Source organism: Pseudorca crassidens, chromosome 18, assembly GCF_039906515.1.
Source record: "Pseudorca crassidens isolate mPseCra1 chromosome 18, mPseCra1.hap1, whole genome shotgun sequence".
In the NCBI taxonomy this organism is placed as follows: Eukaryota; Metazoa; Chordata; class Mammalia; order Artiodactyla; family Delphinidae; genus Pseudorca; species Pseudorca crassidens.
Window position 1 is genome coordinate 12155500 of NC_090313.1, and position 16821 is coordinate 12172320.

Genomic DNA, 16821 nt, shown 5'->3' on the forward strand with positions numbered 1-16821 from the left:
AACCTGAGAAGTTGAGAAGTGAGGAAGATTTATAATTATGCCTGTTGCCCTGATACTAACTTACTCCCAGGCTAAGATAAGTATTCTCAGAAAAAGATTCCTAACATTCACAACAGATCATTAATATTTGGAAATGTCAACTGCCTCTGTACTCAGTAAGATTAACTTCACATGTATAGAGATATGAAGCGTTAACAGTGACAAGCAATTGCAAAAATTATAGCTATTCAAACAATTCACTGTTGCTGTATCAGTGCCTAATCTCAGCGCTGTTTAGTTAACATACAGTCCACCTTATCAAAAGTCAATTAAACCATTTCAATGAGAAAAAGAAAGTCGTTTAAAAGGCTATATATATTTCTCTGCTCTCTATCTGCTGACACTCCACAGCTGACACTCCAGTAAAATTTAGCAACATCCAGCAGCAATGTCTCTGCTTTCCTGCCAAACTACTTCCAAACTTCCTTCCACTTTGAAGTACTTTAATCAGTTTTTGTTTGTCTAAAAACTCCTAAGAGAGACTGAGGAGAAAAAAAAGAATCTAAGTAAAACTAAGGGGTCAGCTCCTGAAGCAGAGGTTGGAATTTGCATCCGGGGGAGAGCCAGTTCGGTCCCTCTGTAGCCCAAATGAATGGAGCAAGGTGACTGGGAAGGGAGCAGGCTTCCAGCATCGCTTCCACCCGGACAGCCTCTTCTTTCTAGCTGGCAAACCTACCGCTGAGGGCAGGGGGCCGGGCCATAAGACCAGGGCAACCCAGCCCGACCCTAACTGCCCAGCCCACCTACAGCAGCCCCAGGAGCATCTGAGCATCGCACCTGGGGCTCACAGGTGGGGGGCTGGGGGCTGACTCAGTCCCCACTGACCCCTCCAGGCTGAAATGGGGGCGGTGTCCGCTGCCCCCCACCGGGCAAGAACTACCAAGGTTCCGGCACAGGGACGTCAGATCGACCCCCAAACCGCCTGCAACCCCGAGAGTCCCCGCTGCCCCCAGCCTCCTCAAGGAGGTACCCAGTGTGGTGTTTAGGGGATAGCCAGGATGGCGGCGTCCGGTACTCACAAAGCCCACTGGAACCGGTGCTGGTGAACATGGTCCCGCCGGACCCAGAGGCCCCGCCGGACCCAGAGGCCCCGCGGGGGACAGGGGGAGGGGAAGCGGAGGTGGAGGGAAGCCGGAGACCGCGCAGGCGCACTCCGGACGGGCCAACGAAACCAGCAACTCGACTCCACTCCAGGGGCCGCCTGCGAACGGCGCATGCGATGCTTCTCTGCCCCCTTTCCCTTCCGGCAGGGGAAAGGAAGTGCGTGCGAAGCGAAAGTGGTCTGCCTCTCCGGGTTTTTCTGACGGCCGCGGGAGCCTTAAGAAAGGAGTGGGATGGCGTGGGAGGAGCAGGTGTAGCTCCTGGGAGCCGCACACTAGTGCTTTAGCGTCGCCACTCGCCCTGTGGAGCCACCAAAGCAGCTAATTCATCTGGAATGCCGGCGCTGTGATGTACCTCGCGACCTCTAACCTCTCCCAGGATTGCACGCCGGGTGCGTTCCACGCATGCTCAGTCTTTCTGGGCCGTCCCGGGGGCTGGCTCTCCCGCTGACTGTTGACAGAACTGTCTCGAGTTCCGGTGCCCAGACAAGTGCAGGAGAGGCAGCTCCTCCGAGGAAAGGGGAGCCGGAGCTGGAAGACCCTCCCTGTCGTGGGGAGTGGGACCGTCCAGCTGCCCCCCCCTTTTCGCATGTCGGTCCCGCGCGAAAGCCCCCGAAAAAGCGCCAAGTGCCATGGTCCCTGGACCCTCACCCCTGCCCGCCGCGGTGGCCTGTGTCCAGGTGTCCCAGGCGCTGTGAGTCTGTGGCGGAGCGATCCTGCTCCCCAAACTTCTTCCCTGGAGTCCTGCTGGACCCATGTCATTTAAATTTTTTTCCCTTGCAAAATTTTTACTCCTTACCAAAGCAAAGTCACGGTTTTTAAAGTGAGTTTGAGCTTGAAAACTTTAATGTTATGCAGTAGTTATAGAACGCATATGGGAAAACTGACCAACTCTGAGGCTAAATGAAAAGGATAGGCTACAAAACTATGTACGGTATACTTTTAAAAAAGAAAAATTCTTTTTGAGTGCTCATAAGGGCCAGGCATTATGCTAACTCCGAAATTTGTAGATCAATAAAACACAGTCTCTGCCCTTAAGGAGAGGTGACAGTGGGCCAAAATATTAACACATTTATTTCTAGAAGACAAAAGTATAAAGTGACTTTTATTTTCTTCAGGCTTTTCTTTATTCGTGAAGCGTGTTCACAATCTTGAAATACGTTTTATGTTTAACTTAAGATTCATCCAATTGAGTTATTTTGCCGTAAAATGGTACTTTCAAGGTCCTTTATGTTTGCAGAAGCTGTCAGCTGCAGCCAACGTAGGACAGTGGTTCTCACGGTAGGTGTGGGGACTGCCACCCACACTTTAGGGAGTACCAAAGGCCAAAGCTATCTTTACAGTGATATAAAGATATTATTTGTCATTTTTACTCTTAATTGCTCTGGAGTATCCAGTGGAATTTTCCACTGCACATTCGGAACAGTTGTATAACTTAATGAGCTAGTATTTTCCAGTTGACCAATACGTGGTGTTACAAAATCATGCATGGGTAAAAGATCAATTCAAACTGCAAGATAAACCAATAAATTTTGGTGTCAACAGTACAAAAGATAGGGTTTCAGACTTCTCATTGCAACTAGTCTTTAAGAAACTACCATTTGTTAAGCTGCGGTGTCATATCAAAAAAGAATATCTGCGGGCTTCCCTGGTGGCGCAGTGGTTGAGAGTCCCCCTGCCGATGCATGGGACATGGCTTCGTGCCCCGGTCCGGGAAGATCCCACATGCCGCGGAGCGGCTAGACCCGTGAGCCATGGCCGCTGAGCCTGCGCGTCTGGAGCCTGTGCTCCACAACGGGAGAGGCCAGAACAGTGAGAGGCCCGCGTACCGCAAAAAAAAAAAAAAAAAAAAAGAATATCCATATTATCAGAAGTGACTATTAAAATGCTTCCTTTCCAGCCTCATATCTGTGTGAGGCCAGATTTTCTTTATATACTTAAACTAAAACAATGAATCGGGCTTCCCTGGTGGCACAGTGGTTAAGAATCCTCCTGCCAGTTCAGGGGACACGGGTTCAAGCCTTGGACCTGGAAGATGCCACAACTACTGAGCCCTCGTGCCACAACTACTGAAGCCCATGTGCCACAACTACTGAAGCCCACGCGCTGAGAGCTTGTGCTCTGCCACAAGAGAAGCCACTGCAATAAGAAGCCCATGCACCACAACAAAGAGTAGCCCCTGCTCGCTGCAACGAGAGAAAGCCCACATGCAGCAACAAACACCCGACAAAGCCAAAAATTAATAAATAAACTAAATAAATTTATTAAAAAAACAGTGAATCACAAAAAAACAAAGCAGAAGCAGATATGAGAATCCAGCTGTCTTCTATTAAACCAGATGTTAGACATTTGCAAAAATGCTAAATAATGCTGTTCTTCCCCATAATTTTTTGCTTGGGAAAGTACGGTAATTTTTCACAACAATTTATGACTTATGTTAACATGTAATGGGTATACTATTTTTTTAAACATTTTTATTGGAGTATAATTGCTTTACAATGTTGTGCTAGTTTCTGCTGTAGAACAAACTGAATCAGCTATACATATACATATATCCCCATATCTCCTCCCTCTTGTGTCTCCCTCGCACCCTCTCTATACCACCCCTCTAGGTGGTCACAAAGCATGGAGCTGATCTCCCTGTGCTATGCAGCTGCTTCCCACTAGCTATCTATTTTACATTTGGTAGTGTATATATGTCCATGCCACTCTCTCACTTTGTCCCAGCTTACCCTTCCCCCTCCCTGTGTCCTCAAGTCCATTCTCTGTGTCTGCATCTTTATTCCTGTCCTGCCCCTAGGTTCTTTAGAACCTTTTTTTTTTTTGTTAGATTCCATATATATGTGTTAGCATACGGTATTTGTTTTTCTCTCTGACTTACTTCACTCTGTGTGACAGCCTCTAGGTCCATCTACCTCACTACAAATAACTCAATTTCGTTTCTTTTTATGGCTGAGTAATATTCCATTGTATATATGTACTACATCTTCTTTATCGATTCATCTGTTGATGGACACATAGGTTGCTTCCATGTCCTGGCTATTGTAAATAGTGCTGCAATGAACATTGTGGTACATGACTCTTTTTTTTTTGCGGTATGCGGGCCTCTCACCGCTGTGGCCTCCCCCGTTGCGGAGCACAGGCTCCGGATGCGCAGGCCCAGCGGCCATGGCCCACGGGCCCAGCCGCTTCGCGGCACGTGGGATCCTCCGGGGCACGGACCCACGTTCCCCTGCATCGGCAGGGGGACTCTCAACCACTGCGCCACCAGGGAAGCCCCTACATGACTCTTTTTGAATTGTGGTTTTCTCAGGGCATATGCCCAGTAGTGGGATTGCTGGGTCATATGGTAGTTCTATTTTTAGTTTTTTAAGGAACCTCCATAGTGTTCCCCATAATGGCTGAATCATTTTACGTTCCCACCAACAGTGCAAGAGGGTTCCCTTTTCTCCACACCCTCTCCAGCATTTACTGTTTGTAGATTTTTTGATGATGGCCATTCTGAGCGGTGTGAGGTGATACCTCATTGTGGTTTTGATTTGCATTTCTCTAATGACTAGTGATGTTGAACATCCTTTCGTGTGTTTGTTGGCAATCTGTATATCTTCTTTGGAGAAATGTCTGTTTAGGTCTTCTGCCCATTTTTGGATTGGGTTGTTCCCTTTTTTTGATATTGAGCTGCAAGAGCTGCTTGTATATTTTGGAGATTAATCCTTTGTCAGTTGCTTCATTTGCAAATGTTTTCTCCCATTCTGAGGGTTGTCTTTTCGTCTTGTTTATGGTTTCCTTTGCTGTGCAAAAGCTTTTAAGTTTCATTGGGTCCCATTTGTTTGTTTTTATTTGCAGTTCTCTAGGAGGTGGGTCAAAAGGATCTTGCTGTGATTTATGTTATAGAGTGTGTCTGCCTATGTTTTCCTCTAAGAATTTTATAGTGTCTGGCTTTACACTTAGGTCTTTAATCCATTTTGAGTTTATTTTTGTGTATGGTGTTAGGGAGTGTTCTAATTTCATTCTTTTACATGTAGCTCTCCGGTTTTCCCAGCACCACTTATTGAAGAGGCTGTCTTTTCTCCATTGTATATTCTTGCATCCTTGATCAAAGATAAGGTGACCTATGTGCATGGGTTTATCTCTGGGCTTTCTATCCTGTTCCACAGATGTATATTTCTGTTTTTGTGCCAGTACCATAGTGTCTTGATTACTTTGTCTTTGTAGTATAGTCTGAAGTCAGGGAGCCTGATTCCTCCAGCTCTGTTTTTCTTTCTCAAGATTGCTTTGGCTATTTGGGGTCTTTTGTGTTTCCATACAAATTGTAAAATTTTTTGTTCTAGTTCTGTGAAAAATGCCATTAGTAGTTTGATAGGGATTACATTGAATCTGTAGATTGCTTTGTGTAGTATAGGCATTTTCACAATGTTGATTCTTCCAATCCAAGAACATGGTTTATCTCTTAATCTCTTTGTATTGTCTTTAATTTCTTTCATCAGTGTCTTATAGTTTTCTGCATACAGGTCTTTTGTCTCCTTAGGTACGTTTATTTCTAGGTATTTTATTCTCTTTGTTGCAATGGTAAATGGGAGTGTTTCCTTAATTTCTCTTTCAGATTTTTCATCATTAGTGTATAGGGATGCAAGAGACTTCTGTGCATGAATTTTGTATCCTGCTGCTTTACCAAATTCATTGATTAGCTCTAGTAGTTTTCTGGCAGCATCTTTAGGATTCTCTATGTATAGTATCATGTCATCTGCAAACAGTTGCAGTTTTACTTCTTCTTTTCCAATTTGGATTCCTTATTTCTTTTTCTTCTCTATTTGCTGTGGCTAAAACTTCTAAAACTGTTGAATAATAGCGGTGAGAGTGGGCAACCTTGTCTCGTTCCTGATCTTAGTGGAAATGGTTTCAGTTTTCCACCTTTGAGAATGATGTTGGCTGTGGGTTTGTCATATATGGCCTTTATTATGTTGAGGTAACTTCCCTCTATGCCTACTTTCTGGACAGTTTTAATAATAAATGGGTGTTGAATTTTGTTGAAAGCTTTTTCTGCATCTATTGAGATGATCATATAGTTTTTATCCTTCAGTTTGTTAATATGGTGTATCACATTGATTGATTTGCGTATATTGAAGAATCCTTGCATTCCTGGGATAAACCCCACTTGATCATGGTGTATGATCCATTTAATGTGCTGTTGGATTCTGTTTGCTAGTATTTTGTTGAGGATTTTTACATCTATGTTCACCAGAGATATTTGCCTGTAGTTTTCTTTTTTTGTGATGTCTTTGTCTGGTTTGGTATCACAGTGATGGTGGCCTCATAGAATGAGTTTGGGAGTGTTCCTCCCTCTGCTTATTTTGGAAGAGTTTGAGAAGGATAGGTGTTAGCTCTTCTCTAAATGTTTGATAGAATTCACCTGTGAAGCCATCTGGTCCTGGGCTTTTGTTTGTTGGAAAATTTTTAATCACAGTTTCAATTTTAGCACTTGTGATTGGTCTGTTCATATTTTCTATTTCTTCCTGGTTCAGTCTCGGAAGGTTGTGCTTTTCTAAGAATTTGTCCATTTCTTCCAGGTTGTCCATTTTATTGGCATATAGTTGCTTGTAGTAATCTCTCATGATCCTTTGTATTTCTGCAGTGTCAGTGTTACTTCTCCTTTTTCATTTCTAATTCTGTTGATTTGAGTCTTCTCCTTTTTTTTTTTTTTTGATGAGTCTGGCTAATGGTTTATCAATTTTGTTTATCTTCTCAAAGAACCAGCTTTTAGTTTTATTCATCTTTGCTATCGTTTCCTTTCTTTTTCATTTATTTCTGATCTGATTTTTATGATTTCTTTCCTTTCGCTAACTTTGGGCATTTTTTTTGTTCTTCTTTCTCGAATTGCTTTAGGTGTAAGTTTAGGTTGTTTATTTGAGATTTGTTTCCTGAGGTTGGATTGTATTGCTGTAAACTTCCCTCTTAGAACTGCTTTTGCTACACTACATAGATTTTGGGTTGTTGTGTTTTCATTGTCATTTGTTTCTAGGTATTTTTTGATTTCCTCTTTAATTTCTTCAGTGATCTCTTGGTTATTTAGTAGTGTATTGTTTAGCCTCCATGTGTTTGTATTTTTTACAGTTTTTTTCCTGTAATTGATATCTAGTCTTATGGCCTTGTGGTCGGAAAAGATACTTGATACGATTTCAATTTTCTTAAATTTACCAAGGCTTTATTTGTGACTCAAGATATGATCTATCCTGGAGAATGTTCCATGAGCACTTGAGAAGAGAGTGTATTCTGTTATTTTTGGATGGAATGTCCTATAAATATCAATTAAGTCCATTTGGTATAATGTGTCATTTAAAGCTTGTGTTTCCTTATTTCTTTTCTGTTTGGATGATCTGTCCATTAGTGAAAATGGGGTGTTAAAGTCCCCTACTATGATTCTGTTACCGTCGATTTCCCCTTTTATGGCTGTTAGCATTTGCCTTATGTATTGAGTTGCTCCTGTGTTGGGTGCATAAATATTTACAATTGTTATATCTTCTTCTTGGATTGATCCCTTGATGATTATGTAGTGTCCTTCTTTGTCTCTTGTAATAGTCTTTATTTTAAAGTCTATTATGTCTGATATGAGAATTGCTACTCCAGCTTTCTTTTGATTTCCATTTGCATGGAACATCTTTTTCCATCCCCTCCTTTCAGTCTGTATGTGTCCCTAGGTCTGAAGTGGGTCTCTTGTAGACAGCATATATACAGGTCTTGTTTTTGTATCCATTCAGCCAATCTATGTCTTTTGGTTAGAGCATTTAATCCTTTTACATTTAAGGTAATTATCGATATGTATCTTCCTATTACCATTTTGTTAATTGTTTTGGGTTTCTTTTTGTAGGTCTTTTCCTTCTCTTGTGTTTCCTGCCTAGAGAAGTTCCTTTAGCATTTGTTGTAAAGCTGGTTTGGTGGTGCTGAATTCTCTTAACTTTTGCTTGTCTGTAAAGGTTTTAATTTCTCCATCAAATCTGAATGAAATCCTTGCTGGGTAGAGTAATCCTGGTTGTAGGTTTTTCCCTTTCATCACTTTAAATATGTCCTGCCACTCCCTTCTGGCTTGCAGAGTTTCTGCTGAAAGATCAGCTGTTAACCTTATGGGGATTCCCTTGTATGTTACTTGTTGCTTTTCCCTTGCTGCTTTTAATATTTTTTCTTTGTATTTAATTTTTGAAAGTTTGATGAATATGTGTCTTGGTGTGTTTCTCCTTGGATTCATCCTGTATGGGAATCTCTGTGCTTCCTGGACTTGACTGACTATTTCCTTTCCCATATTAGGGAAGTTTTCAACTATAATCTCTTCAAATATTTTCTCAGTCCCTTTCTTTTTCCCTTCTTCTTCTGGGATCCCTGTAATTCGAATGTTGGTGTGTTTAATGTTGTCCCAGAAGTCTCTGAGACTGTCCTCAATTCTTTTCCTTCTTTTTTCCTTATTCTGCTCCGTGGTAGTTATTTCCACTATTTTATCTTCCAGGTCACTTAACTGTTCTTCTGCCTCAGTTATTCTGCTATTGATTCCTTCTAGAGAATTTAAAATTTCATTTATTGTGCTGTTCATCGTTGTTTGTTTGCTCTTTAGTTCTTCTAGGTCCTTGTTAAATGTTTCTTGTATTTTCTCCATTCTATTTCCAAGATTTTAGATCATCTTTACTATCATCACTCTGAATTCTTTTTCAGGTAGACTGCCTATTTCCTCCTCATTTGTTTGGTCTGGTGGGTTTTTACCTTGCTCCTTCATCTGCTGCATATTTCTCTGTCTTCTCATTTTGTTTAACTTACTGTGTTTGGGGTCTCCTTTTCGCAGGCTGCAGGTTCATAGTTCCCGTTGTTTTTGGTGTCTGCCCCCAGTGGGTGAGGTTGGTTCAGTGGGTTGTGTAAGCTTCCTGGTAGAGGGGACTGGTGCCTGTGTTCTGGTGGATGAGGCTGGATCTTGTCTCCCTGGTGGGCAGGACCCCGTCCAGTGGTGTGTTTTGGGGTGTCTGTGACCTTATTATGATTTTAGGCAACCTCTCTGCTAACGGGTGGGGTTGTGTTCCTGTCTTGCTAGTTGTTTGGCATGGGGCTTTCAGCACTGGAGTCTGCTGGCCGTTGGGTGGAGCTGGGTCTTAGCATTGAGGCGGAGATCTCTCTCGCCAATTGATATTACGTGAGGCCGGGAGGCCTCTGGTGGACCAGTGTCCTGAACTCAGCTCACCTCAGAGGTGCAGGCCTGACGCCCAGCTGGAGCACCAAGACCCTGTCAGCCACACAGCTGGAAATACATTTGCTCTTGATTTTTGCATGTCCCTGGCCTGTGAACGTAAGAGACTTGTCTCCTGAAGCTGTTAAGACAAGTAGTTCTCTGCACCTGCCCACCAGAATCTTAAAAGTTTATATAGAGGCTCTAACTAGGTTTCAGTCGTATATTCAGTGCTGCTGGTGTCAACACTGCCTTACTTTCTCAAAGGCTGCATCCTTGGGTATACTATTTTTAAATTAATATCAAATATTTAAACAATTTACTCAGTTTCTTAGTTAATTTCTAATCCAGTAAATACCAGTAGATACAAACCCATGTTAACAAAAGCTCTTGCAGTTCTCAATTATTTTTAAGAGTGTTAAAGGGATCCCAAGACCAAAAGTTTTGAGAACTGCTGAATTAGGAGATAAAGCACTCTGAAGTTTAAAAAAACAAATACAAGCCCCTCACTTATTTATGTTCACTTCTTAAACATGCTTAATTAAATACATGATAACTCAATTTGGTATGCAGATCTTGCTTGAAAGTATTTTCAGCACTCCATACCCTGAATATACATCTCCTTTGCATTCTGACGACCCGTGTGTGTTGACTGGTAGAAGGCTGTAAGTTTGCCTTAAAAGAAGCAAGTGTTGCCCTTGGACAGGCAACATCGGTCTCATCTGGGATCTTGTTTGGACTAGAGAGTGCCAGGCCCTACCGCAGACCTAGTAAAGCAGTGTTTAGAAGACTCCCAGCTGATCCTATGCACACTGAAGTCTGAGAAGCAGTGATTCTCAACAGGGGCCGATGTTAGACTCCAGGGAACTCTTGCCAATATTGGGAAACAATTTTGGTGTGAGAATTGGGGGAGGAGACTGCTACTGGCATCTAGTGGGCAGAGGCCAGGGATGCTGCTTAACATCCTACAACACACAGGACAGCCTCCCACAGTAAAGAATTCTCCTGCCCAAAGTGTCAGTAGTGCAGGTAGAGAAACCCTACCGTAACTAGTGTAATTCATCTAACCTTTATCACACAGTCCCAGATCTCTTCCTGTATATCACTTCTGTTTTCCATGCCTATATTTCTACTTTGTGTCTTCTTTGGATCATATTTATGGAGACCTAATTCTGTCAATTACTAGGAATCATCACTTGCCTCGCTATGTCTTATTGATCTACTTTCTACATTGGGGTAATAGCGATACACTTGAGAGGGTAAGCCCCTTCCCGGGCAGGGAATGTGTTGTACAAATGTTGTATCCTACCCATTTTGAGTCTCTTGGTGTGAAGGTGTTGTCTTCCTTTAATAAAATAAAACACAGCTTCTCTAAGGTTTTAGCATCAGAAAGAAAATCTCCAGGTGAGCGCTGGGGGAAGGCTGCTGACCAAAATCCCTGATAAACCCCTTTTCCTATATGTTTCACCCTGCCTTTGGCATAGTATTCCTTTCAAATAGTAGAGATAAACTGGACTTTTCCTAAAGATTACTAAGTAGCAGAGGGGGCCAACAACAACAACAAAAATAAGAATCACGAACTTCCGAAGTAACAAGTTCTGAACAGATGACAGCTACCATGCCATAAGGTTATTAGGCCATAACCTATCCAACTTTCTGGCTTAGGATCCCCTTTCCAAATTCCCAGGGATTCTAGTCAGCTACTTTTTGGAGGAATCAGTAGATAATGACTAGGGTTGATGGTCAGTACTTGGATAAAGTAGGCTTCGTACTGCTTCAAATGCAATTTCAGCATATAATATCTATAAAATCAATATTTATGAGAAAGTAGGTGTGGAAGCTTTTTAAAGAGCAGTTGCATCTTTTCAATGATACAGTAATATTCATAATACATGTTTAATGAGTAGGGAGCATTTGGGAAATACGTAAGCGTATTTTTGGCTGTCACAGTGAACTGGGAAATACTGCATGGGGTCCACTGATGCCAGACCAAACCTTTTTACAAAAAAACCAATTGTTTTCTTTCCTAACCAACTTTTGACTCTCCCAGCTCACGCTTCTTATGTAGGTAAAAGCTCGTTTGTATTTATTTGAGTCGAGAACCAATTCTAATTCACATGTGAACATGTATGCCTTGCAGAGTTTTAATTCATGGCGAATTTTCCAGGAATGCCACTAATATTGTTTTGGTTGATATTTGAAAATCAGGAGCTGTTTACCAATTCAGAAAACCACACCACCTACAACAACTCCACTCGTTGCACTTGAGTCACCAGTATCAGATTACGTTTATGGCATTCTTAGTGCTTCTGTATTTTTCACAAAGATGTACAAATTTAGCCCTTATTTTAAAAATACTATATATAATTTTAGATATTAAGAAAAGAGGTTGAGAGTACTCAGCTGAATATTTGAAAATATCATTGGCAACATAGTTTTTTTCTAATTCATCTAGATGAACCCATCAAGACCAAGTGAATATTTTATAAAGAGAGACACGGAGTTGGCAAAGATACAAACTTCAGAGATTTAAGGAAAGTTTGGAAATCATAGTATTGTCCTTGAGATGTTTTTTTGATCCAATCTGAAGGATATGAGGTACCGTTTCTTATAGAATAGCACAAATGATACTGTGGAAATCCAAACAATATAAGGGAAAATTAATTGTAACTGCTGTATAAGAAGTTATTTTTATGAGAGAAAGAAACTTAAATGTTTTCTTCTGTTAATCGAGCAATAATGTTGTATGTAGGAGAATCTATGAGAAATCCAGAAGTAGAAAATAGGGTCTGAAATGATCTACAGTCAAAAGAATGTTGCAAGTGAATTGCAAGAAACCTCTATGATAATGAAGCTTTACTGACCACAAATGTTAAGGTTCATGGGAATAAAAACATTGGGCAGAAAATTTATTTCCATATGTATGGACATTGGATCCTAAGAGTTGTGAAAATTTGAAAGTCTTTAAAAATGTTTCACAGGAAGACCTTTTTCCTTTTCCAGTGTCATTGGGCAGCAGACGGAGCTGCAGCTACAGTCCGCCAGCAAAGTAGGGTTGTAAACATCTCACAAGTAGCAACAGCCCCACTGGTAAGTCACTGCATTACTCGTTGGCGACCTCACTCGCCAAAAGCTTAGTGAAAGGCCCACAAGCCAGTGAATGTCATCACTGCTACTAATAAAATTTAAATTAATGCCTTGAGTAAAAGATTCTTTTGTAAACTTTGCAGTAACATTGAAAAGGAGTTTGACTATCTTATCCTACATATAGAAATAAGATGGTGATTCCAAAGAAAACTGTTTCAAAATATTTTATTTATTCTTTAATACTAACATGCATTTTTGTTTTCAATCAGTAAAAATTAAATAGTGGCATCAAAATATTATGAAGAGATTTGACATATATTGCATGTGTATCAGAAATGTTAAATCAAGTCCTTAATCTGCAAGCGAGATTGATATTATTAAAGAGGAAGGAATTAACCTGAGATTTTTCAACAAACTTACTTGATTTAAGAGAAGCTCTCTTGCCCAGAATTTTCCCAGTTCCGTTATCTATAGCAGATAAGACTAGGTCTAAGATACTGGTTTGGGATTATATTGCTAATTTTGATGCTATTTTAAAAAAATGAGTAGATCTAAAAGTCAGTATGGATCTACAATATCAGATTTGGTGATTAATCCACTTGAAAATGGTGAAAGATATTAGCCAATGTTTGCAGAAAATGTTAATTGGGCTAAAACATGATTTGGGGACAAAAGAATTATTTAATTACGGAAAGATTTGGATTCAGCTAGGACTTCCGTTCATCCTCCTTTAACATGAGAGCTACATTATTTATTATAGTATTTCCAAAGGCATATTTAGGTGAAGAGTTTCACTAAACAATTCTGGCAAAAGCAACAAAATGTAAGAGAACATCTGAGATTTCTTTTAACGGAATTAGGACATCATTAAATTTCATCAATCAGGTTTTTTAAAATATTTGAGATTATTACCCTCTGTTTTAGTTTGGGTCTCCCCAAAAGCAGACTCTGAGGCAAAATTTCAAATTCAGTTTCAAGTTTCTCTGGCAGTGGTCCTAGAAAAGACCACTGGGAGAATGAGAAAGGAAGGATGGATGCCAATAGAGATGAATTATCAAAAAAATTAGCACTGTGGGCAACTGAGCCAGCGCTCCACAGTCATGGTGCCAGAGGGGGAGGCAGCTGGGGTATTTATCCACTGACTCCCATCAGTTACTAAGGGCTACCCCCAAGCGGTGCAATTCCCCAGCACTTCCAGCCCCTGACATGAGTGGGCAGAGGCTCTGGTGGCAGAGCCAGCGCTGCGGTTGGGAAGTATGCTCTCACGCAGTTGGGACTCATGACAGGGCACTGACACTACTGCACCATCCTGCCTCTGGCTTTCTCGTTTGTGTAGCACAATGGTAAGAAAGCTGTGCTGAGAAAATTACATATGGAAATCAGGGTGTGGGGTTTTTTTACGGAAGTGATGGGTTGATGTGCCTTTTTCCCTCTAGTCTTCAGTACCCACCTTAGAAGTCCACCGCATCATTTCTCTAGACTTCTTTCCTTCCTTCCTTCTTTCCTTTTTTTCTTTCTTCCTTTTTCATCTCTGTGTTCTATCACATAGTAAAGGATGTGGTCTCCAGGGTCTGAGTTTTAGAGACAGAACTTATGCTGTAACATGTGGTGGGATTTCAAAACAGGAAATCAGTTTTCTATCAAACTTCATCACTACCCCTCAAAACATAGGGAAGTATGTTAGAGCAACTAATAAGGAGCCTGATTGTGAGACAGTCAAACTTCCTCGTCTTCTCCACCCTGACCATCTGCTCTTTCTTGGAGGCTAAGTGAAGGTTACTTCTCTTTCTCATGTCACATACAAACATGTCTGGTCTCTTGGTACCACACATGTACCTTCTCATCCTCCATTAGTTATTTTTCTGCTGTGCATTCATTTTTCTATACATCCTGTGTGGCATCACTGCTGATCTTCTTACTTCTCTTATATACAAACTAATATATTTACAGGTGAATGCAAGCATTTGTCTCCTAGTGTAGTCATGTCCCAGCACCCACAGATCAAAATATGTATTGTTTTCTTATACATTTCTTTCCTTTGTTTCATCACATCAAAGTAAGGGTGTTGTATTGATTATTAAAATTATGTATAGCATATTTTTCTTGACTTTCATTTAGGATATTAAAGACAGAATTGTAGAATATTTGTTATAAAAGGGAGAGTTGGGTCTCCTAGGATTGAGAACCATTAGACTAGATGTATACAATTTATGCCATGCATACAGTTGACAAACTGGAATTGGATTCTGTATGGCCTAATGTGAATAAAGACAATGCAGTCTTAGGTCATCTTCAAAATTACATATCAGATATATAAGACATTTTCTTACGTCTTGTTTTTAGGTATATGACTTATAAACAGGAGACATAGAAGCTTTTAATTATCTTAATACAACCATACATATTCCATAACACTAACCATTGGTTAGAATATTTATAAGTTATAATCATATTGTTCACAGACAGGATTATTCTATTCCTTATCCATTTTTCTTCTCTGAGGGTAATTTTGATCAAGTGGATGGGCTCTTGCTCATAGTACAGTGCAGTAATAAAAGTGGAACGGATTCCTAGCTTTCCATTGCAAGGTTGTCAATACCACACCTTCACTTCCTAGCCCATCCATGTTGTTTGAACAAATTGAGTACTCCTCATTCAAAGGGGATATTGGATATAATGCTATTAGTTTGTGTTCCCCAAAAAACCAACCTTGAGACAAGGATTTGGGTGCAAATCCCACCTCTCTACTTGAGAGGTGACCCTAGGAAGCATGATGAGGAACTAGGGAAGTGAGATAAGGAAGAGGGTAGTCAGTAATGAGTTGGTTACAACTGTGAGCACTTGGAACTAAGTCCTACTAGAGACCTAAGAGACAACAAAACATACCTCAAAACTGTCTCACCAACCACCAAGGAAGCTGGGCTATTTCACACCAACTCCCTTTCTCATTGGATGAGGTTTGCTCCTGGGGGTTATAAACCCTCCTGCACTTTCAGCCATGCTCCTGCATCCAGAGAAAGTGCTCAGGCAGAGAGACACAGGTCTTTTTATGACAATTGTCCACTGAAGCTCTAGGTGACCTTCAGCGTGGACAAAGAGGATATGGTTGGGACATCACCAGCATCTGCTAAAAGTGGAAAGAAGGAAGTGAGGCCAAATGACCAATTCCCCTTATCCTCTTACCCCAGGCCCCAGGGCAGGACATTTTTATGGGACTAGATGGATGTGGCTGGGGATTTATGCCACGTAAGTGACTTCTCTTGGACCATGATGTAGCTGCCCTGGATCCTTGACAGGGTGCAAGCTGGATTTCAGGGCATCATCAAAACAGGACAGACAGGCCAAACTTCATAATCTCCTCCCGTGCCTAGGATATGTCCTCTTATGAAACTGCCCAGCCACCTCCTGTCCATCACAGCAAGGCCAACGCCCAGGATCTACTTCCCCCAGGGTTGTATCAAGAAGCGGGAGCTTATCTGTCTCTGGCTTACTCAGAAATGTGAGGGTCATTATTGGCTCAAATGTTTAATTTTGCTGTGCATCTCATGGCCAGGTCATGCTGACCAGTAATAGCACATTGATTTGATGTGTTCAATATAATGTTCTAAAACAAGTCATATTCATTTAATCTTTTATTTCTTCTTTTCCCAAGCTGAGATAATCATAACAATTTTGTGTAGGAAACTCCTTATCACTCTTATTTCCATTATTAGTAATATTTACTATAGTAAATCCATAGAAATACAACAGAAATATGCATACATGGAAGAGTATCATTACCATAGCAGCTGGTTAAAAAAAAAAAAGAGAGAACACGTGGCAATATTCCCTAAATTTCAGGAAATGAGCTGGAGATACAAAATAAAGTACTAAAGACTGACGACCGTCATATGACATTTAATTTTGCTTATTGACTTTAGCTTTTCTATTTTTATTATGTAAAACTAAACTCAGGACTCTCTTTTACCTGCATCTTCAGTTCTCTCCCTGTTGTGAGTTGAATTGTGTAGCCCCCCAAAACAGGTATGTTGAAGTCCTAACTCCCAGTACCTGAGAATGTGATCCTATTTGCACAAAGGGTAATTGCAGATCAGTTAAGATGATGTCATAATGCAGTAGGTGGGACGAAAGTCCAACATGACTGATGTCCTTATAAGAAAATGTCCCAGGCAGACGCAGAAACAATGCCATGTGACCACCAAGGCAGAGATTGAAGTGCTGTATCTCCAAGCCAAGGAACACCAGGGATTTCTGGAAAAACACCAGAAAATGAAAAAAGCAGGGAAGGATTCTCCCGTGTAGGTTTCAGGGGAAGCACAGCCTCCAGAACTGTGAGACAATAAATTTCTGTGTTTTTTTTTTGTTTTTTTTTTGCGGCACACGGGCCTCTCACTG

General features: G+C 41.1%; 1 protein-coding gene and 1 long non-coding RNA gene across 4 annotated transcripts in view; one reads left to right on the forward strand and one right to left on the reverse strand.

The window, feature by feature from the left end:
* The window catches only part of UBAC2 (UBA domain containing 2), a 151187-nt gene extending 149953 nt beyond the window's left edge, over positions 1-1234 (reverse strand). Inside the window, exon 1 of one of the 3 annotated variants that reach the window (XM_067712918.1) lies at positions 1059-1234. In XM_067712918.1, the coding sequence (XP_067569019.1) occupies positions 1059-1089 (31 nt within the window). In that variant the 5' untranslated portion in view covers positions 1090-1234. The remainder of the gene's footprint in view (positions 1-1058) is intronic. The other 2 variants (XM_067712917.1, XM_067712916.1) reach the window with 2 other exon arrangements.
* Positions 1235-1567: 333 nt separating this feature from the next.
* Positions 1568-12546, forward strand: LOC137210871 (uncharacterized). The gene is made up of 2 exons (XR_010936757.1): positions 1568-1833; positions 12343-12546. It is a non-coding gene; the product is annotated as an uncharacterized lncRNA (long non-coding RNA).
* The last annotated feature ends 4275 nt before the right edge of the window (positions 12547-16821 follow it).